This window comes from Hemitrygon akajei, chromosome 10, assembly GCF_048418815.1.
Source record: "Hemitrygon akajei chromosome 10, sHemAka1.3, whole genome shotgun sequence".
In the NCBI taxonomy this organism is placed as follows: domain Eukaryota; kingdom Metazoa; phylum Chordata; class Chondrichthyes; order Myliobatiformes; family Dasyatidae; genus Hemitrygon; species Hemitrygon akajei.
In genome coordinates this window covers 13307829-13334986 of record NC_133133.1, presented here as the reverse complement: position 1 = coordinate 13334986, position 27158 = coordinate 13307829, and the positions used below count along the sequence as shown (strand labels likewise).

The 27158-nt window shown below is 42.5% G+C and overlaps 1 protein-coding gene across 3 annotated transcripts in view; it reads left to right on the top strand.

Annotated features, from left to right (window-relative positions):
* Positions 1 to 650: 650 nt before the first annotated feature.
* Positions 651 to 27158, top strand: part of LOC140734166 (LON peptidase N-terminal domain and RING finger protein 3-like) — a 60981-nt gene continuing 34473 nt past the window's right edge. For 2 of the 3 annotated variants that reach the window (XM_073057798.1, XM_073057796.1), the window contains exons 1-3: positions 651 to 1463; positions 24076 to 24194; positions 24333 to 24455. In XM_073057798.1, the coding sequence (XP_072913899.1) occupies positions 731 to 1463; positions 24076 to 24194; positions 24333 to 24455 (975 nt within the window). In that variant the 5' untranslated portion in view covers positions 651 to 730. The remainder of the gene's footprint in view (positions 1464 to 24075; positions 24195 to 24332; positions 24456 to 27158) is intronic. The other variant, XM_073057797.1, reaches the window with a different exon arrangement.

Below are 27158 nucleotides of genomic sequence, written 5' to 3'. Positions count from 1 at the left end.
CAAACGAAGAGAACATTCTGTGAAGAAAAGTTAATTAGACCCGATTCATCGATGCCAGTCGTTGACAGAACTATTTTATAAACAAATACATTTTGTCTAGAAGAGGAAAAATAAGTTGCCGCCTCCAATTTGTTTTGATAGCGACTGGATTTGCCAGTGTTGTGTGGCTTTATTATGAAAAATAAACTAATTACAGTTTTGATGCAAAACACTTCGCATCTCCTCAGACAACATTTTACCAAGGACTACAAATACACTATTCAGCATTGAGATCTTTATATCGGTTAAAAGATTGTGGCATTGTGCTGATGCTGTATTCTATTATCATTTGGATTTAGATCCTTTGCATATTTTCTCTGGAAAGAAACGAATGTGCATATTTAAACCACTGATAATGACCACTAGTCTGTGGTATAAGTGGAGAACATTTGCTTGTAAGCGGCTGTGAGGATAAATGGAGCAGCTGTAGGGGAGAACGGAGAAAGAGAGAGAAGCCTTTGGTACAATTTTTCCCCCAAAATAATTCAAAATAAACAAAACAGTACTGAACTTGGTGGTTTTGTAACAGCCTGAGTCAGGCCAATAGGAGGCGACGAAGGGGGATCATGTGATCTGGCTTTATGTAACACATTTTTTTGTTCTGTGTCTAAGGTTCGTCGGAATTGAAGGGAGGGCGACGCGATGTTGCCGAGAACAGTCCCGGGCAAGTGAGCGGTGTCCGAGCGCAGCCATGGGCGCAGAAGGCAGCGGGAGGGAGGAGATGCTGGAGCTGGCGACCGAGGCTTTCCGGGCGAGGGATTTCCAGCTGGCCGCTGATATTTACGAGTGCCAGCTGCGGGCGATCCGTGCCGGCCAGGAGGACGAGCGGGACGAGCTGAGGCTCAAGCGTGCCCACTGCCTGGCTCTCGGGGGCCGGCTGGCCGAATCTCTGGAGGAGTACAAGCTCCTGTCGCAGCAGGGCATCCTCCGACCGCAGCACCTGGAGGTTCTGGTCGAGCGGCTGGCGGAGGCTATGAGGTCCAGCCAGGGTTGGACGGACGGAGAGCAGCCTGCCAGGCGCTTGCTGAGTTGCCTGAAGTGTACGGGCACCCTGTACGAGCCGGTCACCCTGCAGTGCGGTCACACTTACTGCAGGAACTGTCTGGAGAGAGAGCGAGAAGGCACCAGAGCCCCGTCAACTCACTGCAAACTTTGCAAAGACAAACTCCACGCCTCCGGCACCTACAGAATCAACGTGGTTCTGAACAGTTTCTTAAACAAGTACTTCCCGGCAGAAACCAGAGCACTAACTCTTAGACACGAAGGAAACGTCTTGTACAAGAATAAGAAACCACAGGCTGCCTTAGAGAAGTACCGCGAAGCCAATGCGTTAGGTAACGTGTCATTCATTTCCCGCAGAACAAAACGTTTATCGGACATTCACTTACCGGGATGTCCGGAGAGAATTTTTAAAAAAGGACCAGGTAGATGAATGGCAGAAACCTTTGTGTTGCGAGGTGTTTGTGAATGAGTTTGGAATAGATTCCAACATAATCATATGTGGAAAATTGTGTTCAGTTAAGGTCAGTTCAGTTTCCACATCCTTCATCATGGAAACTTCAGCGAGGGAGCAGAGGAGATTTACCAGGATGCTGCCTGGATTAGAGAGCATGTCTTCTGAGGAAATGTTGAGTGAACTGGGGCTTTTCTCTTTAGAGTGAAGGGGCATGAGGGGTGACGAGAGCGTGTACAAGATGGTAAGACTTATAAAGACACACGTTTTCCCTAGTGTGGTAATGTGTAATACAGGGGCACAATTTTTAACAGAGTAGTGGGTGTGTGGAACACACAGAGTGGTAGGGTCAGATATATTTGGAACATCATAGAAACTCTTGGATAGGCACATGGATGATAGAAAAATTGAGGACAATGTGGCTGGGAAGGGCTTGATCGATCTTGAGTTAAGATGTCGGCACAACATTACGGGTCAAAGGGTGCATTCTATGTTCAATAATATAGAAGGATTTATGTACTTTGGAAGAGTGCTCAAAGTAAATTTATTATCAAAGTACATGTACTTATTGAGATACAGTGCAGAATAGGCCCTTCAAGCCAAGCTGCCAGCAACCCCCAATTTAACCCTAGCCTAATGGTTGGTCAATTTACAATGACCAATTAATTGACTAGCCGGTACGTCTGGACTGTGGGAGGAAGCTGGAGCACCCGGAGGAAACCCACACATTCCATGTGGATAATGCGCAAACTCCTTACAGAGGATGCTGGGATTGATCTCCAGTCTCCGGTGCCCCGAGCTGTCATAGTGTTGCACTAATCGCTATGCTACAGCGGCAGCCCATACTACCCTGAGGCTCAATAGAATCAATTATGGCCCATTATATTAGCACTTTCCACCCTGGGGAAAAGTCTCTGGCTGTCCACTTGATCCATGCCTCTTGTACATTTCTATCAAGTCGCCTCTCGTCCTTCGCCACAAAGAAAAAAAGCCTTAGTTCACTTAACCTTACCTCATAAGACATGCTCTCTAAATTCAGGCAGCGTTCTGGTAAATCTCTTCTGCACCCTCTCCAAAACTTCCACACGCTTCCTATAATGAGTGTGGATTGGATAATGAGTTTGCCCATCCTTACCTGGCATTGATTGGATTGATTTTGTTTTAATGCATCGTCTTTTCAGGAAAGAAATGGACCCTTGAATCCAGTTGGTCTGTACATATCAGAGCTCAGGCTCCACACCAGAATCACCCCACCCTCTTCACCCTACAAAGCCTCCTAGTTAGAATGTGTCATTCTCTCTATACCCTGTGAGGTTCACTGGGTAAATTAATTTTCCTGACTCCACCTCCCCCCACACACCCCCCCCCCCCCCGAGAAGAATTGTTGGTGATCTGCCAATATTTATGTGCGAAGGGTGTGGTCCTACACCACCATGGAAACATCTACATGACTTGCTGTCTTATGAAACTATATTAAGTGCAATGACTAACTACCACATAATGTGTCCTACATGAAAGTTGCTTTGGCACAACCTCGCAGAAGAGCCGGTCAACCAAATGGTGGTGGTGAGCCATTTTCCTGAACATTAGAGTGTGTGGGGAAGACGCATCCGATTAGTCCATAAAGTAGATGTTTCAAGAGGATAGAACGAGTGAGCTTTAATTGATCTTAGAATAAGTTGAAAGGTCAGCAGAGCATTGTGGGCCGAAGGTCCTGTACCGTGCCTGTAATATTCTTCGTTCTATTTAGGATGATGGAGAGCTGGTGGTTGTGCCTCCAAAATAGGAAGGAAGAACAGTACAGCACATCACATTACAATGTTGTGCCAACCTTTTAACCTACTCCAAGATCAATTTGACCCTACCCTTCCACAGAGCCCTCCATTTTTCTTTCATCCAGGCTTGGACTGGGGAGCATGCCTTATGAGAATAGTTTGAGTGAACTCGGCCTTTTCTCCTTGGAGCGACGGAGGATGAGAGGTGACCTGATAGAGGTGTATAAGATGATGAGAGGCATTGATCGTGTGGATAGTCAGAGGCTTTTTCCCAGGACTGAAATGGTTGCCACAAGAGGACACAGGTTTAAGGTGCTGGGGAATAGGTACAGAGGAGATGTCGGGGGTAAGTTTTTTACTCAGAGGGTGGTGAATGCGTGGAATGGGCTGTCGGCAACGGTGGTGGAGGCGGATATGATAGGGTCTTTTAAGACTTTTGGATAGGTACGTGGAGCTTAAGAAAATAGAGGGCTGTAGGTAAGCCTAGTAATTTCTAAGGTAGGGACATGTTTGACACGGCTTTGTGGGCCGAAGGGCCTGTATTGTGCTGTAGGTTTTTTATGTTTCTATCTCTGCTTTTGTATTCTTGTCCTCGCTAAATGAATACTAACATTGCATTTGCTTTCTTTACTGTCAACTCAACCTGCAAGTTAACCTCTAGGGAATTCTGCATGAGAACACCCAAGACACACTGCACCTCTGATTTTTGAATTTGCTTCCCATTTATAAAATAGTCTATGTCTTTATTCCTTCAGCCAAAGTGCATGACCATGCACTTCCCTTCTCTATATTACATCTACCGCTTCTTTGACCATCCCCCTGAAGTGTCTAATTCCTTCTGCAGACACCCTGCTTCCTCAGCACAACCTGCCTTCCACCTATCTTTGTATTGTCCACAGACTTGGTTACAAAGTCATGTATTCCTTCATCGAAATCACGAACTTACAATGTGAAAAGGAGTTGTCCAACACCGACCACTGTGGCATACCATTCATCACTAGCAGCCAACCAGAAGAAGCCCCCTTTATTCACACTCTTTGCCTCCTGCCACTCAGCCAATTTTCTGTCATTCTAGTGTCTTTCCTATATTGCTATGGACTTTTATTTTGTTAAGCAGCCAAATGTGTAGCACCTTGTCCAAGACCTTCAGAAAATCCAAGTAAAAAACATCTACTGACTCTGTTTTTTCTTGTTATTTCTTCAAAGAATTCCAACAGATTTGTCAGGCAGAATTTCCCCTTGAGTATGTCGTTCTGACTTTGGCCTATTTTGTCATGTGCCTTAAGTACCCCTAAACTTCATCCTTAAAATAGACTCCATCATCTTTCCAACCACTGAGGTCAGACTAACTGGCCTATAATTTCTTTTATACTGCCTCCCTCCCTTTTTAAAGAATAGAGTGATATTTACCATTTTCCAGTCCTCAGGAACCATTCCAGAATCCATTGATTCTTAAAAGATCATTACTATTGCCTCCACAAACTCTTCCGCAACGTCTTTCAGAACTCTAGGGTGTAGTCCATCTGGTGCAGATGACTTAATCTGCCTTCAGACTTTTCAGTTTCCCAAATACCTTCTCCTTAGTATTAGCAGCGACACTCACTTTTGGCTCTGGACACACTTACATTTGTGACATACTACTAGTTTCTTCCACAGTGAAGACTGATGCAAAATACTTCTTAAGTAATACTTTTTAAGTTTGTCCTCCATTACTACCTCTCTAGCCTCATTTTCCAACGGTCTGTTTTCCACTCTCATATCTATTTTACCCCTTGTACTGTACAAAAGTCAGGCACGTTATTATAGCTAGGGTGCTTATGACTTTTGCACAGTATTGTATTTGTCATTGTGGAGCAGAGAGTGGGTTTGTAAATCTGTTGGGAACGGTAAGGGTGGAGTGCTGTGGGAAGGGTGTGGGACAGGTAGGAGAGGAGGAATGCCAGGGGCAGGGTTGGCTCAGTGCAGGCACATCCAGCCCTGAGACACCAGACAAGTCATTTGTTACCAAACAATTGGTTTATTGATCATTACAGAAGATCTCTCTGGTGCTTCCCGCTCCCTCCCCTCTTCCTTCCCCTTTTCCCAACCATGATTCCCCTCTCCCTGTCCCCTTCCCACTCTCAGTCCACAATAGAAACTGGTATCAGAGTCAGGTTTATCATCAATCACATATGTCGTGATTGCTTTTTTTGTGGCAGCAGTACAGTGTAGTACATAAAATTACTAAAGTACTGTGCAAAAATCTTAGGCACCCAATTTATATATATATATATGTGCCTAGGAGTTTTACACTACTGTATCTGAATATTATTGGCTCGCTTGCCTTCATATTTCATCTTTTCTGTCTTAATGGTTTTTTAGTTGTCTTTTTGAAAGCTTCTGAATCCTCTACCTTCTTAATTGCTTATTATATGCCCTCTTTTTTATGTTGTCTTTGACTTCCCTTGTTAGCCATGGTTGCCTCATCCTCCCTTTAGAATATGTCTTCATCTTTGGGTTGTATCTTTCCTGCACCTTCCAATTCGCTCCCAGAAACTCCAGCCATTGCTGTTCCGTCATCATCCCTGCTAGTGTCCCCTTCCAATCAACATTGGCCATCTTACCTCTCATGCCTGTGTAATTCCCATTGTAACATTGAGAAATGATGCTAATATCAGATATATCAAACTGCCAGTGAATTCTGTCATACTATGATCACTACCACCAAAGAGGTCCTTTAATCATCCTAATCAAACCTGGGTCATTACATAATACCCAATCCAGAATTGCTGTTCCGGCTTAGTGGGTTCAACCACAAGCTGCTCTAAAAAGCCATCTCATAGGCATTCTACAAATTCCCTTTCTTGGGATCCAGCACCAATCTGATTTTCCCAATCTACTCGCATATTGAAATCCCCCCCCCCCCCCATGACTATCACAACATTGCCCTTTCTACATGCCTTTCCCATCTCCTGTTTTAATTTGTAGCCCACATCCTGGCTACTTTTTGGAAGCCTGTATATAACTCCCATCAGGGTCTTCTTATCCTTACAGTTTCTGAACTCTACCCACAAGGATTCTACATCTTCTGATCCTATGTCACCTCTTTCAGAGGATTTGATTTCATTTTTTTGCCAATAAAGCCACCCTGTCTTCTCTGCCTGCCTGCTTGTCCTTTTGATACAATGTGTATTCTTGGATGTTAAGCACCCAGCTATGATGTTCTTTCTGTCATAACTTGGAGATGCCCACAACATCATACCTGCCGATCTAATTGCGCTACAAGGTTATTCTGTATACTGTGTGCATTCAAACCTAACACCTTCAGTCCTGTGTTTGTTACTCTTTTTGATTTTGGCCCCTTATTACACTTCAACCCACCTATTGACTGCAATTTTGCCCCATCATCTGCCTGTCGTTCCTTACAGTCTCACTACACGCTGCATCTACTTGTATACCAACTGTCCCATCCTCAGCCATGTCACTCTGGTTCCTATCACCTTGCCAAATTGTTTAACCCCTTCCCAACAGTTCTAGCAAACCTGCCTGCAAGGAAGTTGTCTCCCCCTTGGGTTCACCTGTCTTTTTTGCACAGGTCATACCTTCCCCAGAAGAGATCCCAAATGACCCCTGCCCCTTGCACCCGTTCCTCAGCCATGCATTCATCTACCAAATCATCCTATCCCTACCCTCACTGGCATGTGACAGCGCTAACGTAGCATGCCCGCAACTCCTAATCCTAACCATGTATCCTTGGATATGTGGGAGAAAACTAGAGAACCCAGAGAAAGTCCACGCAGTCAAGAGAAGAACATATATGCTCCATTCAGACAGCAGTGGGAATCAATCCCTGATCTTTTAGCTGGTGCTGTAATAGTGTTGCACTAACTGCTGTGCTGCTGTGTCGCAGAGGGAGATGAGAAGCCTCTGGGACCCTGCTCTGATCCATTGTTCAGCATGGGTTTGCTCTGGGTGCTCTGATTATCTCTCACGCTTCAAAGACGTATGAGTTAAGGTTTATAAATTGTGGGCATGGTGTGTTGGCATCAACCTTTTTGGGCTGCCCCCACAGCACAATCATCGGACTGTGTTGGTGACATGTTAACTGTATGTTTTGATGTACAGATGACAAATAAAACTAATCTTTAATCTTGACTGTGGGAGCTCTCAGCTCTGATGATAACGTGCTGTTTCCTCTGTTAGGCATCAACATAATACTGTTTTGCAAGCTTTATCATATTTTCACAGGAATAAAGGAAGATGAGAGTCAATTTGATAGAGGTATAGAAGTTGATAAGAAAAATAGATAAATTGGACAACCACGGGCTTTTTCTCAAGGTGGAAATAGCTAATACAAGGGAGATAAATTTTAAAGTGTTGTGAGTAATGTATGGATGGGCGAATGTCTAAGCTAAGATTTTTACACGGAATGGTGGGTGGGTGCATGGAGCACTGCCAGGGGTGGTGGTAGAGGTGGGTATATTGGGGGCACTTAACAACTGATAGAAAAATGGAGGGCTTTGTGGGAGGGAAGAGTTAGATTGATCTTAGAGCAGGTGAAAAGATCATAACATCGTAGACTGAAAGACATCGACTGTGCTGTCATGTTCTATGTCAGGATGTGTTCATCGACTCAGTTACCCTCAGTTTTATATAACATGGAGGAGTTTTGATTTGCCTGCTATGGGAGGGCAGTTTGTAATCGCCAGGTGGTAAACTTGTCCATATTTGACCCATGCCGTTGGAATCTGCAGGTCTAGCAGCAACGGAAGAGGGTAGTCCCAACACTTCCCTCTTCCATTGGATACGGCCTCTCATTAATAGACCCCTTCTGGGTGATTAGTGATGGAGGCTCGAAGGAGTGATCCATGAGGGTGTTATAAAATTTAGCTGTTGTCTGACAATGGAGCTAAATTTGTGATTTTACTTTCCCCCATTTTCTCAGATGTTTGTGGTCGCATTACTAATCCGAAAACATTAGTTAACAGACATTTAGACAGGCACGTGAACAGGCAGGCAATGGAGGGATAACAGCCATATACAGAGAGATGGGATTAATTTAACCTGATATCATGGTTGACATAGACATCCGTGCCGACCTGCGCTGCACTGTTCAATGTTTGATGTTGTAAAGTTGGTGCAATGTCATTTTCACTTTGGCTTTAATGGAACTTCCAATTCAATGGATCAGAGAATTTTAACTGTAAGGAGATACTGAACAATGCTGGACATGAGATTCTGCAGTTGAACGATCTTGGGTTACTTGATAGATGAGTTTAAAATTATTAACAACAGTGATAAGATAGGTAGAAACACACAAAGTTCTGGAGGAATTCAGCAGGTCAGACAGCATTGATGGAGGACCGATGAAGGATGTCAACCCAAAATGGTAGACTCTTTATTCCTCTCCATAGATGCTTACTGACCTGCTGAGTTCCTCCAACATTTTGAGTGTGTTATTATAGATTTCTAATATTTGGAGAATCCTTTGTATTTATGACAACAGGGATGCCCTTTTCTCCCCCAGGTTGGAAATATCAAATACTAGAATAACGTGAAGGGGGGAAATTGAGAAGGGGATTTTCGGCAGATTTTTTACACAGAGTCAAACACATTGCTGGGGAGGTGATGGAGGCAGGCATGACGGCAACTCCAATGGATATTGACCATTTATACTGCACCAGGATGTGTGGATGCCTTTACAACCGCCTGATGACCCATCAGTAGACAACCCCTTAGGAATGGGGTTTCTAACATTTTGTATGCCATGGACCCCAGGTTGGGAACCCCTGCTTTAGGAGAACATCGTACTCAACCTGAGTGGTCGCATTACTAACATGAAAACAATATATAAGAGGCATTTATACAGCACATGAACAGGCAGGCATTGGAGAGATAAGATTGATTTATTTTGGTATCGTGGTTGACACAGACATCTGTGCCGACCTGCGCTCAGTGTTTGATGTTTTATGTTTTAATCTCAACCGTGTTGTTGTGGGTCTGGAATTAAACAGAGACAAGGAAATGAGAGGACAGGCATGTTTCTTTTCTGGAGCACACCAGTTGAGTCACTGACAGCACACATGCACTTTCCTAGTCACCTTTAATAGATATCAGCTATTTTTAGTTACAGATTAAAATTTGAATACTGAGAAGTGTCATTGAACCAGTAAGAAAAATATCCTAAAGTAGATGTTACAACTTAAAGAACAAAGGGGACTCGAGTGTGTATAATCAGAATCAGGTTTAATACCACTGATATATGTCATGAAATTTAACGGTTTGCAGCAGCAGTGCACAGCAATTCATAAAAAATAAATCTTAATAGATATTAAAATAAAAATGTATACCTATATGTCTGGGTCTGTATATACTGCCTATAAGAATTATTCACCTCCCTTGGAAGTTTTCCTGTTTTATTGTTTTACAACATTGAATCACAGTTGATTTAATTTGGCTTTTTTTGACACTGATCAATAGAAAAAGACTCTTTTGTGTTAAAGTAAAAACAGATCTCTACAAGGAGATCAAAATTAATTACAAATATAAAACACAAAATAACTGTTGTGTAAGTATTCGCCCCTTTCAAGTTAGCATTTAGTAGATGCACCTTTGGCAGCAATTACAGTCTTGAGTCCGTGTAGATAGGTCTCTGTCAGCTTTGCACATCTGGACACTGCAATTCTTCCCCATTCTTCTTTACAAAACTGCTCAAGCTCTGTCAGATTGCATGGAGATCATGAATAGTCCTTTTCAAGTCCAACCACACATTCTCAATTGGATTGAGGTCTGGACTCTGACTTGGCCACTCCAGGACATTAACTTTGTTGTTTTTAAGCCATTCCTGTGTAGTCTTGGCTTTAAGCTTGGGGTTATTGTCTTGATGGAGGACAAATCTTCTCCGATGTCGCAGTTCTCTTGCAGACTGTATCAGGTTATCCTCCAGGATTTCCCTGTATTTTGCTGCATTCATTTAACCCTCTATCTTTACAAGCCTCCCAGGGCTTGCTGCAGTGAAGCTTCCCCATGAACATGATGCAGCCGCCACCCTGTTTCACGGTAGGGATGATGTGCGGTGTTTGGCTTACGGCAAACGTAGCATTGACTCTGATGGCCAAAAGCTTAACTTTGGTTTCATCAGACTATGGAACCTTCTTCTAGCTGACTGTAGAGTCTCCCATTTGCCTTCTGGCAGACTCTAGCTGAGATTTCATGTGTTTTTTTTGGAAGAGTGGCTTTCTCTTTGCCGCTCTCCCATAAAGCTGTGACTGGTAAAGCACTCAGTTAGCAGTTGTTGTATGCATAGTCTCTCCACTCTCAGCCACTGAAGCTTGTAACTCCTCCAGAGTTGTCATAAGTCTCTTGGTGGCCTCCCTCACTAGCTCCCTGCTTGCACGGTCACTCAGTTTTTGAGGACGGCTTGCTCTGGGCAGGTTTACAGCTGTGCCATATTCTTCCCATTTCTTGATGATTGACCTAACTGTACTCCAAGGAATATTCAGTGACATGGAAATGTTCTTGTATCCGTCTCCTGACTTGTATTTTCAATAGCCTTTTCTTGGAGTTGCTTTGCATGTTCTTTGTCTTCATGGTGTAGTTTTGCCAGGATACTGACTGACCAGCAATTCAGCCTTCCAGATACAGGCACATTTTTACTACAATCAATTGAAGCACCTTGACTGTACACAGGTCTCCAAAAACAGTTCACACATACATGCACACAAAGGGGGTGTGATTTATGTGATGGAATAGATGTGTTTTTGCCAAGTTTGCAGATGATACAAAGACTGGTGGAGGGGCAGGTAGTGTTGAGGAAACAGGTAGGCTGCAGAGGGACTTAGACAAATTAGGCTAATAAGCAAGAAAGTGGCAAATGCAAGACAATGTTAGAGAATGCATGGTCATGCATTTTGCGGAAGAAATAAATGTGCAGACTATTTTCTAAATCGAGAGAAAACCCAGAAATATGAGATGCAAAGGGACTTGGGAGTCCTTGTGCAGAACACCCTAAAGGTCAACGTGCAGGTTGAGTTGGTGGTGAGGAAAGCAAATGGGGTTGAGGAGGAGGAATAATGTAGAATCAGTGTCTGGTTTATTATCATCGGCATGTGACGTGAAATTTGTTAGCTTATCGGCAGCAGCTCAATACAATACATAATATAGAAGAGAAAAAATAATAATAAATAAGTAAATCAATTACAGTATGTGTATATTGAATAGATTAAAATTGTGCAAAAATCAGAAATACTATATATTTTTTTTAAAAAGTGAGGTAGTGTCCAAGCATTCAATGTCCATTTAGGAATTGGATGGCAGAGGGGAAAAAGCTGTTCCTGAATTGCTGAGTGTGTGCCTTCAGACTTCTGTACCTCCTACCTGATGGTAACAGTGAGAAAAGGGCATGCCCTGGGTGCTGGAGGCCCTTAATAATGGACGCTGCCTTTCTGAGACACGGCTCCCTGAAATCCTGGGTACTTTGTAGGCTAGTACCCCAAAATGGAGCTGACTGGATTTACAACCCTCTGCAGCTTCTTTCGGTCCTGTGCAGTAGCCCCTCCATACCAGACAGTGATGCAGCCTGTCAGAATGCTCTCCACAGTAAAACTATAGAAGATTTTGAGTGTATTTGTTGACATGCCAAAACCCTTCAGACTCTTAATGAAGTCTAGCTGCTGTCTTGCTTTCTTTATAACTACGTCAACATGTTGGGACCAGATTAGATCCTCACAGATCTTGAAACTGCTCACTCTCTCCACTTCTGATCCCTCTATGAGGATTGGTATGTGTTCCTTCATCTTACCCTTCCTGAAGTCCACATTCAGCTCTTTCATCTTACTGACGTTGAGTGCCAGGTTGTTGCTGCAGCACCACTCACTCCACTGGTTGGCATATCTCACTCCTGTATGCCCTCTTGTCACCACCTGAGATTCTACCAACAATACTTGTACAGTCGGCCCTCCTTACCCGTGAGTCCCGCATGCATGAATTCAACCAACCGTGAATTGCGAAAACCCGGAAGTGCTCTTCCAGCACTTGTTGTTTGAGCATTTACAGACTTTTTTCTCTTGTCATTATTCCCTAAACAATGCAGTATAACAACCACTTTACATAGCATTTACATTGTATTAGGTATTATAAGTAATCTAGAGATGATTTAAAGTATACGGGAGGATGTGCGTGCGTTATCGTGGATCGGGATCGAAAAAAATCGTAGCTTCTCTTACTAAGTAAGCCAGAACAGGTACATCCGGTATTATTTAGCGTCAGTTAATCAAACGTTTGTCTTAGTATATATTTTACCTTTCTATGCATAGAAAACACTTAAGAACATGTGTTTCAGCGCCGGGCTTGGGAAGATCCTGAGTTCGACCTAGTGACGGACCACTTTCGAGTGCGTTCTCCACCGTGCTGGGTTGATGTGGCGGATCAAAAACCCAAAACTCAAGAATTAAACCGCTGCATTGCTTAGTAATAATCGTAGCTTTCATCGGGGCAGGGCCTTTCTCACTTTATCCTTTAAAATTGTTTCGATCATTGACTGACGTAGCCTAATGCTTTTCCAATGACCGATGGCGTTTCACCTCTTTGCAATCGCTTTATTATTTCCACTTTATTTTCAAACGTGATCATGATTATTTTTGTGTACAGAAACACTGCGGATTCAGATCTCTGCTGCTAGGTCCTAATGTCCACCGCACTGAGACAGGTTAAATAAGGTCTGGGGTTCTGCTGGGTCCTAAGTTCCACTGCATTGAGAGAAGTTGAATAAGGGACTTGAGCATCCGCAAATTTTGGTATCTGTGAGAGGTCCCAGAACCAATCCCCCGCGGATACGGAGGGCTGACTGTATCATCAGCAAATTTATAGATGGTATTTGAGCTGTGCCTAGCTACACAGTCATGTGTATATAGACAGTAGAGCAGTGGGCTAAGCACACACCCCTGAGGTGTATCAGTGTTGATAGTCAGCAAGGAGGATATGTTATCACCAATCCATACAGATTGTGGTCTTCTGGTTGGGAAGTTGAGGATCCAATTTCAGAGGGAGGTACAGAGACCCAGGTTCTGCAACTTCTCAATTAGGATTGTGGGAATGATGGTATGAAATGCTGAGCTATAGTCGATGAACAGCATCTTGACATAGGTGTTTGTGTTGTCCAGGTGGTCTAAAGCCAAGTGAAGAGCCATTGAGATTGTGTCTGCCGTTGACCTATTGTGGCGATAGACTGCTTGCAATGGGTCCAGGTCCTTGCTGAGGCAGGAGTTCAGTCTAGTCATGACCAACCTCTCAAAGCATTTCATCATGATCGATGTGAGTGCTACTGGGCAATAACCATTAAGGCAGCTCACATTATTCTTGTTAGCCTTTGGTATAATCGTTGCCTTGTTGAAGCAAGTGGGAGCTTCTGCCTGTAGCAGTCAGAGGCTGAAAATGTCCTTGAATGCTCCCGCTAGTTGGTTGGCACAGATTTTCAGAGCCTTACCAGGTACTCCATTGGGACCTTCCACATTGTGCTCTACTCGCTTTACACCTATGACTGTATGGCTAAGCACAGCTCCAAGAATATATACAAATTTGCTCATGATATTGTTGTGGGCTCTGTCAAAGGTGCTGATGAATCAACATACAGAAGGGAGATTGAAAATTTGGCCGAGTGGGGTCATAACAACAACCTCTCAGTCGATGTCAGCAAAACCAAGGAATTGATTGTAAACTTCAGGAGAGGGAAACCAGAGGTCCATGTGCCGGTAATCATCGGAGGACCAGAGGTGGAGAGGGTCAGCAGCATTAAATTCCTGGTGTTACTATTTCAAATGATCTGTCTTGGACCTAACATGTAAATATAATTACGAAGAAAGCACAGCCTTGCCTCTACTTCCATAGGAGCCTGCAGAGATTTGGCATGACATCAAAAACTCTAACATGCTTCAATAGATCTAGTGGAGAGTGCATTGACTAGCTGCATCATGGCCTGGTATGGAAACACCAATGCCTTTGAACGGATAATCCTACAAATGGTAGTGGATTCAGTTCAGAACATCATGGGTAAAGCCCTTCCAACCATTGAGCACATCTACATGAAGTGCTGTTGTAAGAAAGCAACATCCGTCATCAGAGATTCTCACCACCCAGGCTCTTTTTCTCACCACTCTTTTCTCACTGCTGCCATCAGGTGGAAGGTACAAGAGCCTGAGGACTTGCACCACCAGGTTTAAGAACAATTACTATCCCTCAACTATCACATTCTTGAACATAAGGGGATAACTACACTCACTTGACCAACCATTGAGAAGTTCCCACAACCAATGATCTCACTTATGACTCTTTATCTTGTTATTTCATATTCTCATTATTTATTGTTATTTACTTATATTTGCAATTGCATAATTTGTTGTCTTTTGTGCTCTACTTAATCCTTTTATAGCTACTATAGGTTTGCTGAGCATGCCTGCAGGAAAATGAATCTCAGGGTTGTATATGGTGACATATACAGTGTGTACTCTGATAATTAAATTTACTTTGAACTACGAGGAGGCAGAAGTGAGTGTCATCACTATTTCTAAGGAGAAGGCTCCTGAGAAACTAGAGTTCTGAAGATGAGTCAAATGGGCCAGATGATCTACACCCCAGTGTTCTAAAAGAGGTAGCTGACAAGATTGTGGAGGCATTAGAAATAATCTATCAAAAATCACTAGATTGTGGAATGATTCTGAAGGACTGGAAAATGGCAAATGTCACTCTACTCTTTATGAAGGGAAGGAGGCAGAAGAAAGGAAATTATAGGCCAGTTAGCTTGATCTTGGTAGTTGGCAAGATGTTGGAGTACATTATTAAGGTGAAGATTTTGGAGTACTTTAAGGCTCATGATAAAACAGGGCAAAGGAGGCATAAGCAGGATCGACAAAGGAGAGTCGGCGAATGCTGTTTTCTTGGATTTTCAAGTCAAGTCACTTTTATTGTCATTTCGACCATAACTACTGGTACAGTACATAGTAAAAATGAGAGAACATTTTTCAGGACCATGGTGTTACATGACACAGTACAAAAAAACTAGACTGAACTACGTAATAAAAAAAACACAATGAAAGCTACACTAGACTACAGACCTACACAGGACTGCATAAAGTGCACAAAAAAAGCGCAGGCATTACAATAAATAATAAACAGGACAGTAGGGCAAGGTGCCAGTCCAGGCTTCGGGTATTGAGGAGTCTGATAGCTTGGGGGAAGAAACTGTTACATAGTCTGGTTGTGAGAGCCCGAATGTTTCGGAGCTTTCTGAAGGCCTTTGACAAGGTGCCTCACATGAAGCTGTTTAACAAGGTAAGAACCCATGGTATTATAGGAATGAACTAGCAGTGTTAGAAGACTGGATGACTGGCAGAAGGCAAAGAATTGGGAATAAATGGGACCTTTTCTGGCAGACTGCCAGAGATTGTTGGTGTTCTGCTCATGTCTTTGTTAACAAAATGCATATATGTCACCATATACAATCCTGAGATTAATTTTCTCACAGGCATACTCAACAAATCCATAATAGAATGATAACCATATTAGAATCAATGAAAGACTACACCAACTTGGCATCAAACTCTGCAAATACCAACGAGGAAATAATACTATATAAATCAGCAAAAAATATCGAGAACATGACATGAAGTGTCCTTAAAAGTGAGTCCATTGGTTGTGGGAACATTTCAATGATAGAGAGAGTGTAGTTATCCCCTCTCTTTCAAGAGCTTGATGGATGAGGGTTAGTAACTGTTACTGAACCTGGTGGTGTGAGTCCTGAGGCTTCTGTACCTTCTTCCTGATGGCAAGAATGAGAAGAGAGCATGACCTGTGTGGTAGGGGTGCCCGATGATGAATGCAACTTTCCCTGTAAATAAGCTCAATGGTGAGGAGGGTTTTACCTGTGATGGACTGGATCGTATCCACTACTTTTTGTAGGAATTTTTGTTCAAGGGCGTTCCTGTTTCCATACCAGGCAACATGCATATACGTATGAATGATTATGTATATATGTCTGTGTGTGTGTGAGTGTGTGTGAGTGTGTGTGAGTGTGTGTGAGTGTGTGTGAGTGTGTGTGTGTGTGTGTGTGTGTGTGTGTGGTCCATCGAGTCTGTTTCAACAATCAATCATTGGCTGATCCAATTCTTCCAGTCATCCCCACTCCGCTGTTTTCACCCTTTGATTCCCTGGCTAATCAAGAGCCTACCTATCCCGGCCTTAAGTGCACCCAATGACTTGGCCTCCACAGCCGCTAGTGGCACCAAGTTCCACAAATTTACCATCTTCTGTCTAAAGTAATTTCTCCACATTTCAGTTCCAGAAAGGCGTACTTCAGTCCTGAAGTCGTGCCATATATGCGTGTGTGTGTTTAACCTGCACACTGTGTTTAAGTAAATAATTATATATAGTTATTTATCTGTACCATGTATACATAAATAACTAGTGCAAAAAAGACCAAAAATAGTGAGGTAGTGTTCATCAGCTGGTTCATTGTCATTCAGAAATCTGATGCAGAGGGTAAGAAGCTGTTCCTACTGCAATGAGTGTGTCTTCATACTCCTGTATCTCTTCTCTGATGGTAGAAATGAGAAGAGCACATGTTCTGGGGGGGGGCCTTAATGATGCATGCTGCTTTTTTATGGCATCACTTTTAAATTGTGTTCTTTCTGTTTTCTTGTTTTGTGACTGCCTTTGAGCAGATGAATCTCAAGGTTGTATAACTTAGGCACTTTGATAATAAATATATTTGGAACTTTGAAATGGAGTTTTGCAGCCATTTCAGGGAAAGATCCCCACCATCTGTGCCATGCCATCTTCTCTCAGCTACCATCAGGCAGGGGGTTCAGGTCCAAGAACAATTACTTTCCTCCAACCATTCAGTTCTTGAGACAGTTGGCAAAATGCTGAATCACTACGAACACTGACCACTTCGATTAAAATGGACTTTGCTTTTGCTTTGTTCTGATTGTGTTCATTCTTGCAACGACTAGTGCTCCTTACGTTCTCCTTGTATGATGCGATATGCCTGCGTTGCTGCTGCAAGTTTTTATTTTCTTACCTGTGTACTTCTGCACACGACTTTGAAACTCAACTTTGTATTTTGGCTGTGAATATGGTAGAGCGGATGCAGAAAGATCAGCTGGATTTAATGAGCAGGTTAGACTGAAAAATTGGGGTGGTTCTCTTTGGAGCAAGGAAAGTTGAGAGGAGATTTGACCAAGGTGGACAACTTGTTTCTCAGTATTGTTATTCTTATTTTCATTTATTTGTACAATTTATTGTCATTCGCGTACTGGTTGTTTGTCAGTCTTTGTTCATGTATAGTTTCAATTTTGTTTCTTTATTTTTCTGTAAATGCTCACAAGGGAGTGAATGTCGTAATAGTAGATGGTGACATTTATGTATTTTGATAATAAAAGGGATTAGATAATGCAATCATGTTCGGGATTCAATTCCTGCAGCCGTCTGTAAGGAGTTTAATTGTTGTCCCCATAACTGCCTAGGATTCCTCTGGTGCTCTGGTTTCCTCCCGTAGTCCAAAGATGTATGGGTTAGGGTTTTTAATTGTGGACACTTGTAGCTGCCTTCAGTGCAGTCCTTAAATCATGTTGGTTGTTGACACAGATGACGCTTTTTTTTAACTTTGACTATAGTTGATTTGGACAAGATTGATAAGAGGAAAGCCGCTTCAGTTAGTGGAACGTGGATTTAAAATTTTGAACTAATGACAGAAAAGGAATGTGATGAAGATTTTATTTTTAAGCCAAGGCTAGTTCCAATCTACACTTTGCTCTTGTACTGATTGTGGCAAACAAGATCAGGTTCAGATTTATTTATCACACGTACAGTACATAAAAACATCCAGATCTATGCATGATTGCACCAATGGTCAACACACTCGAATGTGCTGGGGTAGCCGCAAATGTCGCCACAGTTCTGGCACCAACATAGCATGTCCACAATGTCCAGCAGAATCAATTGGGCCCTTCACAAGGAAATTGGATAGGGTATTGAGATGGAATAATTTCCAGAGGCTGTGAGAAAGTTCGGGGAAAATATTTGATGGGTTGAATCATCACTTCACTATTGGATCTTTATTTTAAAAGAGATTAGATTTATTTGTCACATATACATCGAAACAAATGTGCTGATTAGTTTAGTTTGGAACTGACTCTTGTATCTCTGGATTATCAGGTTTACTAATCGAATAACATAACAACTGTCCTATCAAGAACCTATTTATAAATTGAGGTTAATGGAACAGGGTGTGTTGTGTAAGATGTGATCCTGTATTTAGTCAGTGTCCTATGATTATATAGCAGCTATTGTATAACCTTAGTTGAAGAATTGGGTCAGTCACAAATCTCCACGTATGAAGCTTCTAATATGTGAACCAGTTAAAATGCAATGATAAATCCAAAAGATTCATGATGAGGAACTGCTGTGTGCTAGTTCTGTAGAATCGTGGCTTCAGGACAACATCCCATGCGTCATCAATCCACAGGCCAGGACACTCAGGGACTTGGGATATATTATTTTTTTGTGTAACTATATTTTTCTACTACTGTGATTCTATGTGCCGTGTGTATGTGTGTGTATATGTATCCTTCCCTCCGCTACTCTGCAGGTCACCCTTGAGCAAGGTGTAACACCTGCTTAGCATCCCCTCCACCAATCAGGGTCACATGAAGCCAAGGGGGCAGGTGGTGGATGGTCATATGAGCGGCCGGTACATATCACAAGTCCTGGTTATGCAACCACTGACGCCAGGCAGACAATCTCTGAAGAGTTTTGATAATGACTGGGGTCACCAATCCGGTAAAGTCACTGCCCAGAAGAAGGCAATGGCAAGCCACCTCTGTGGAAGAACTTGCCAAGAACAGCCACGGTCAACCCATGATCACCTCCGTCATGTGACATGGCACATGATGATGTGTTGTGTGTTTTGCACCTTGGCGCCGGAGGGACGCTGCTTTGTGTCGTCATATTTATGCGTACGGTTGAATGACAAATTAAACTTGAACTTGAGATGCTGTAAATCCAGAGCAGCACGCTCAATACAATCATTTACAAAAATAGTTTAAAATTTTGATCAATCGTTATTTCTTTACAGATCAGAGGTTTTAAAAAAAAAATGAAGAAAAATAAACATCTCCCACATGGCTTCCCTGGAGAAGTTATTTTTAATTAAGTTATTAAACTTTATTTTGGCAATAAATGTTGACCATTTAAGGATTTTGGTTTTATCCATTTTATTTTAGGAATGCCACGTGTGGCTGTCAAACACACAGATGGATGACAGACTAATTCCGTCTATCTGCTGAACATGCTTCTCCGTGGTATTAGATTGCGGACACAGTAGTTGATGTTATTATATTGGTGTTCAGATGGCTTTGAAAGTTCATGTGCCATTAGAGTCAGGAAGCATTACAGCATAGAAACAGGCCCTTTGGCCCATCTCATCCTTGTGAAACTATTATTCTTCCAAGTCCTATCGACCTGCACCTGGACCATACCCCTCCCATCCATGTACTTATCTAAACGTCTCTTAAGTTCTGTAATCCAACCCACATCCACCACTTCCACTGGCAGCTCGTTCCACACTCTCACCACCCTCTGCGTGAAAAGGTTCTCCTTGAATATTTTACCTTTCACCCTCAATCTATGAGTTCTAGTCCCACCCAACCTCAGTGGAAAAGGCATGCCTGCTTGCATTCACCCTTTCTGTACCCCTTATAACTTCGTACACCTCAATCCAATCTCCCCTCATTTTCCTACGCTCTCGGGAATAAGGTCCTAACTTGTTCAACCTTTCCCTGTAAATCAGGCCCTCAAGTCCTGGCAACATCTTTGTAAATTCTCTTTGCACTCTTCCAATCTTACTCATATATTTCCCTATCTCTTTCATTGTTAGAAAACATTTCGATTTACTTCTCCATTATTCAGGCTGGAAGTTGAAGCCCTTTTCCTTAAATAGTAGCTCAAAATATCAATATCCTCATTTCTCCCTATATAAAAAAAAAGTATCAAGCCTGAATTTTGATTGTGCAGTAATATTTAAACAGTATGGAAACAGGCCCTTCAGCCCATTAACACTGTACTAGCCACTAACAGCAGTCCTTTTTCGGCTCTACATTGCATCAACTCCCCCCTCCGCCATCACACTCAGTTTACAATGGCCAATTATCTTAGCAAACTGCGTTAAAGGTATATAGAGTTAACATTTTGGGTCAAGACCCTTCACAGGATCTCTGCTTGAAATGTCTTTGGATAGATAGATACTTTATTGATCCCAAAGGAAATTACAGTGTCACAGCAGCATTACAAGTGCACAGGTATACAAATGTTAGAAGAGAAGTAAGAAAGAGTAACTAATACATTACTGTACCTCAAACAGTCTTAACAAGAGGGGGTCATCACTTCCCGCCTGTAGATTGACTCATTATAGAGCCTAATAGCCAAGGGTAAGAGTGACCTCATGTAGCGCTCCTTGGAGAAGCGCAGTTGTCTCGGTCTATTACTAAAAGTGCTCTTCTGTTCAGCTGAGGTGGCGTGCAGAGGGACAGAAACGTTGTCCAGAATTGCCAGGATTTTCCTTCGGATGTTTGTTAATCCAAATCACACATTTCACTGTATGTTATGTACTTCTGTATATCAAGTGAATCTGAAAGCAAAGTTGTCAACATGCCCAGTGGAAGATGAGATAGGTGTCCCCAAGCTATGGTTGGACCTCATTCTAATGGCACAGGTGGACAGGCCAGATTGTGAGTGGGATTGAGGCAACTGGAAGCGCAGAGTCACTTGCAGACTGCGGACAGGTGCTCTGCAAAGCGACCAGCCCATCTGAATTTGGATTCCCCTGCACTGAGGAGGCTCCATTGTGAGCAGTCGAGGAGACTGAAAGAAGTCCACATGAATCACTACTTCACATGGATGGTTTCGACAGGATAGATGTGGGGAACAAAAAGCAGCTTCTTTGGTTGTATGTGCAATCACCAAAAAATAGGGATTTTGCTGATTTTCTGGTATTCAGGTAACATTATCCACCTATTCTGATTGAATACCATCTTCAGCTTTGGCCACAGGCTTCTGGAAGCATGATCCGCTTGATGTAAAGTAAACAAAAGTTTCTATCAGGATGTGGAGGCCAAGTCATTGGGTATATTTAAAGTGGAAGTTCATAAATTCTTGATTAGTAAAGACAATGAATGTTGGGGGGAGAATGTAGGAGAATGGGGTTGAGAAGGAAAATAAATCAGTGATGATAGAATGGTGGAGCAGATTTGATGGGCCAAATGGCCTAATTATGCTCCAATGTCTTATAATTCCCCTCAGCCTCTGCTTCAAAGAAGACAACATAATTTTGTTCAACCTCTCCTTATCGCTCTTCCCCTTTAATCCAGGTAGCATCCTGCAAAATCTCTTCCGGACCTTTTCCAAAGCCTCTGCATCCTACTTACAATGGGGCAACCAGAATTGCGCATGATACTCCAAAGGTGTCCTAACCAAAGTGTTATATAGCTGCAACGTGACTTCCTGACGTCATTATATTGTATAAAACGTCCTCTCACATTATAACCATATAACATATAACCATATAACAATCACAGCACGGAAACAGGCCATTCCGGCCCTCCTAGTCCATGCCGAACTCTTAATCTCACCTAGTCCCACCTACCCGCACTCAGCCCATAACCCTCCACTCCTTTCCTGTCCATATACCTATCCAATTTTACCTTAAATGACACAACTGAACTGGCCTCTACTACTTCTACAGGAAGCTCATTCCACACAGCTATCACTCTCTGAGTAAAGAAATACCCCCTCATGTTTCCCTTAAACTTTTGCCCCCTAACTCTCAAATCATGTCCTCTCGTTTGAATCTCCCCTACTCTCAATGCAAACAGCCTATTCACGTCAACTCTATCTATCCCTCTCAACATTTTAAATACCTCGATCAAATCCCCCCTCAACCTTCTACGCTCCAATGAATAGAGACCTAACTTGTTCAACCTTTCTCTGTAACTTAAGTGCTGAAACCCAGGTAACATCCTAGTAAATCGTCTCTGCACTCTCTCTAATTTATTGATATCTTTCCTATAATTCGGTGACCAGAACTGTACACAATTTTCCAAATTTGGCCTTACCAATGCCTTGTACAATTTTAACATTACATCCCAACTTCTGTACTCAATGCTCTGATTTATAAAGGCCAGCGTTCCAAAAGCCTTCTTCACCACCCTATCCACATGAGACTCCACCTTCAGGGAACTATGCTCACTATGATCACTGTTCCCTAAAAATTCTTTACCTACAGCATCTTCAGCTAATATTTTTTTTGTATAACACTGGATCTTACAGATCCAGTTACCTCAGTGGTTTCTCCATGTTCTGATCTGGAAATCCATCTTTTTCACAGACAGACAGACATACTTTATTGATCCCGAGGGAAAGTGGGTTTCATTACAGCCGCACCAACCAAGAATAGTGAAGAAATATAGCAATATAAAACCATAAATAATTAAATAATGTTAATCATGCCAAGTGGCTGTCCATACACGTCCATGCCTTCCTCCTTGTGCTTTTACTGGCTGTATGGAAATTAAGGTTATTGATTATGTATTAACAGTCATGGTTAATTTTTTGACCAGTCTACCTCAGTGCAATCAAAATAGAAATTGCTGGAATTCCTCTGCAGCTCAGACATCACCTGTGGAGCGAGACAGAGAGTTAGCACTGTATCAGAATGTTGACCTAAATAATCGAGACACAAGGGATTCAGCAGATGCTGGAAATCTTTAGAAACCACATAAAATGCTGGAGGAACTTAGCAGGTCAGGCAGCATCGATGGAGGGAATTAAACTATTGATATTTTGGGCAGAGACCTGAAACATCTTGATGAAGGTTCTTGGGCCCAAGATATTATCTGTTATCTGTCCGTAGAAGCTATTTGTCCCACTGTGCTACTCCTGCATTGTGGGTATGTTTGACCTAAAAATTCAGTTTTCCTTCTGTCTCCACAGATGCTGTTTTACCTTCTGAGTATTTCCAATAGCATCTAACATTAGAAGATACACTCAGTGGCCACTTTAAGTGCACCTCATTAACAGAAATATTTAATCAGTCAATCATGAAGCAGCAACTCAATGCCTAAAAGCGTGCAGACATGGTCAATAGGTTCAGTTGTTGTTCAGACCAAACATCAGAATATAATCTAGGTGACTTTAACTGTGAAATGATTGTTGGTACCAGATGGAGGGGTTTGAGTATCTCAGAAATTGCTGATCTTAGATTTTCACACACAACAGATCTCTAGAGTTTACAGAGAATGGTGTGTAAAACAAAACAGCATCCAGCAGGTGGCAGTTCTGTGGGTGAAAATGCCTTGTTAATGAGAATGGCCAGAGTGGTTCAAGCTGACAGGAAGGTGACAATAACTGAAATACCCACTTTTAACAGCAGTGGTGAGGAGAAGAGCATCTTTGAAAATAAAACACATTGAACCTTGAAGCTGATGGGCTACAGCAGCAAAAGATCACTCGTGATCCCTTTATGAGGTACAGGAGGTAACCTCTAATAAAACAGCCACTAATAGAACACTGCAGCACAGTACAGGCCTTTCAACAGTTAATGTGCTGACCCCTTAACCTACTCTAAGATCAATCTTGTCCTTTCTTTAATCATCCATGTGGAAGTTATTTCAGATTTTCAGCATCTTCAATATTTTTGTGTTGTGAGCCTTAGTTAATTTCATTCATTTAATAAAAAAAGTAGTATTTTTTCATTCTTAACTTCATCTGTGTATTTGTTTACAGCACCCAAAGACCATTTGCTACTGAGCAACCGTGCACAAATTAATGCAAGTCTGAGACATGTTGAAGACGCATTGCATGATGGAAATGCTGCCTGCAACCTGCAACCCACCAGGTCCAAAGTAAGGTCTTTCAAACCCCAGCCCACACCCCCCCCCCTCCACCGTGTCCCTTCAATCTCCTCATTGCCGCTTTCTACGTTATGTTGAAGTGCCTAAACTGTACTTGTGCTCTGAACAACGGATGTGTTTTGTTGTCAGGGTCACCTGAGAAAAGCACAGGCACTTGCTGGACTGCAGAAAGTGGACCAGGCTCTGAAAGAGTATATAATTTGTATCGCTTTAGATTCAGAAAATAAAACTGCAAAATTGGAAGCTCAAAAGGTAATTAAACTCAATTTCTAGTTCATTAACAGTAAATAGCTCGCTGTCCTAGTGACGAGACCTCAGTGGTAGCAGGGTGTTCATAAATCTGACAGCCGGGAGGAAGAAGCTGTTACTCAGTCTGGCAGTTGTGGTCCTGATGCTCCTGTACCTCCTTCCTGACAATAGTGGGTCCAAGAGATTGTGGGATGGGTGGTAGAGATCCTCAATAATGCTTTGGGCCCTTCATCTGCAACGCTGCCAGTAATTGTCACAAATGGGGGTGGGGACCCCGGGACACTCTTGGCGATTATCTCTTTTTCTCTCTTTCCTCTGTAATCCAACGCCTTCCAGCTTCCATACCACAAAATGATGCAGCCAGACAGGACGCTCTAACTGGTACTCCTGTAGAAAATTGTTAGAATGGGGTTGGGGAGCCTTGCATGCCTCAATCTCCTCAGAAAGTTTAAACACTGCTGTGCCTTCTTGACTAGTGAGGAGGTGTTGTGAGTCCAGGTTAGATCATCCGTAATGTGCAGGCCAAGGAACATTGTGCTCTCTCCACGGCTGAGCCATTGATGTGCAATGGAGGGTGGTCAACCTGTGCCTTCCCGAAGTCCATAATCTTATGTCTTGTCCATGTTGAGACCCAGAGACTCATGATACTGTAGAAGTAGATCCTGCTATGAACACAGGATCTTGTAGTATAGATTGAAATATTAAAAAACGTTCAAATTCGTATAGTCCTAGAGCACTGCTTCACTGAAAAAGGCTCTTTGGCTCATCTCGTCTGTACTGAGCTGTTATTCTGCCTAGTCGCGTTGAATCAAACATGGACCAACCCCTCCCATCCTTGTGCTTATCCAAATTTCTATTCAATTTTATAATCAAGCCCACATTCATGACTTTTGCTGGCAGCTTGTTCCACACTTACAGCATCCTCTGAGTGAGGAATATTTCATTTAAATATTTCGCCTTTCACCCTTAACTTATTACCTCAGTGGAAAAAGCCTGCTTGCTTTTATCTATCCTTCTTAATTTTCTATATCAAATCTCCCTTCATTCTCCTACACTCCAGGGAAATAAGACCTATCTATTCAACCTTTCTCTAAACTCAGGTCTTCACGTCATGGCAACATCCTTGAAAACTTTCTCTGTATTCTTCCAATCTTATTGATATCTTTCCCATATGTAGGTAGCCAAAACTACACACAATTTTCCAAATCAGGCCTCACCAACGTCTTGTACAGCTTCAACGTGACATCGCAACTCCTGTACTCAGTACTCTGATTTATGAAGACCAATGTGCCGAAAGCTCTCTGTGTGACCCTGTCTACCTGTGACACTACTTACAAGGAATTATGGATCTGTATTCCCAGATCCTCCGTTCTACCTCACTCCTCGGTGTCCTACCACTCAACCCTGGTTTGTCCTCCCAAAGTGCAACACCTCACACTTGCCTGCATTAAATTCCATGACACACAGTATTTGAAGGAACACAGAGGGGGAGAAAAGAGAATACTTGCCTGTCGCTCATTTATAGTCAGGTAGCCATTACAGAAGCTTCAGTAAGTAGAAGTTTCAATGAGAGAGTATGTATTACTGGATTTGCTATTAGGGAATGAAACAGGGCAGTTGACAGGAGATTGTGTAGGGAAACATTTTACATTCAGTGATCACAGTGTCATTAGTTTCAAAGTGAATATGCAAAAAAAATGGTCTGGTCTGCAGGTTGAGATTCTAAATTGGAGAAAAGCCAATTTTAATGCTATCAGAAATGATCTGACAAGTGTGGATTGGGACAGGCTGTTTTCTAGCAAAGTGAACTTGGAAAGTGAGAGACCTTCAAAAATGAAATTTTGAGAGTACAGAACTTTTGTGTGTCTGTCAGGATTAAAGGTAAAGATAATAAGTGTAGGGAACCTTGGTTTTCAAGAGATATTGAGGCCCTGGTTAAGGAAAAAATGAGGTGCATAGCAGGTATAGGTAGGTAGGAACCAATGAGATGTTTCTGGAGTAGAAGAAATGCAAGAGAACACTTAAAAGAAATCAGGAAGGCAAAAAGAAGGCATGAAGTTGCTCAAGCAGACACAGTGAAGGAGAATTCTAAGGGATTTTACAGATAGCTTACAAGCAAAGGGATTGCCAGGGACAAAACTCTGGAAGACCAGGGTGGTAATCCATTTAACGGAGCCAAAAGAGATGGGAGAGGTCTTAAATGCGTACTTAGTGTCTGTTTACTCAAGAGTTGGACACAGTCTATAGAAGTGGGACAAAGCAGCATCAACTTCACTGATTACAGAAGAGGAGGTGTTTGCTACCCTGAGGCAAACCAGGGTGGATAAATCCCCAGGGCCTGACAAGGCATTCCCTCGGACCCTACAGGAGGCAAGAGCAGAAATTGCCAGGGCCCTAGCAGAGATATTTAAAACATCCTTGGTGACAGGAGAGTTACTAAAGGAGTGGAGGATAGCCAATGTTGTTCCACTGTTTAAAAAATGGCTCTGAACAGAAACTAGGAAATGATAGGCCGGTGGATCTGACATTAGTTGTGGGGAAAGTTATTGCAAGACATTCTAAGGGACTAGATATATAAGTATTTGGATTGACATGGACTGTTTAAGGTTGGTGAGCATGGCTTAGTGTGTGGTAGGTCAACTCTAATCAATCTTAGAGTTTTTCAAGGAAATTGCCAGGAAAGTGTATGTTGTTTACATGGACTTT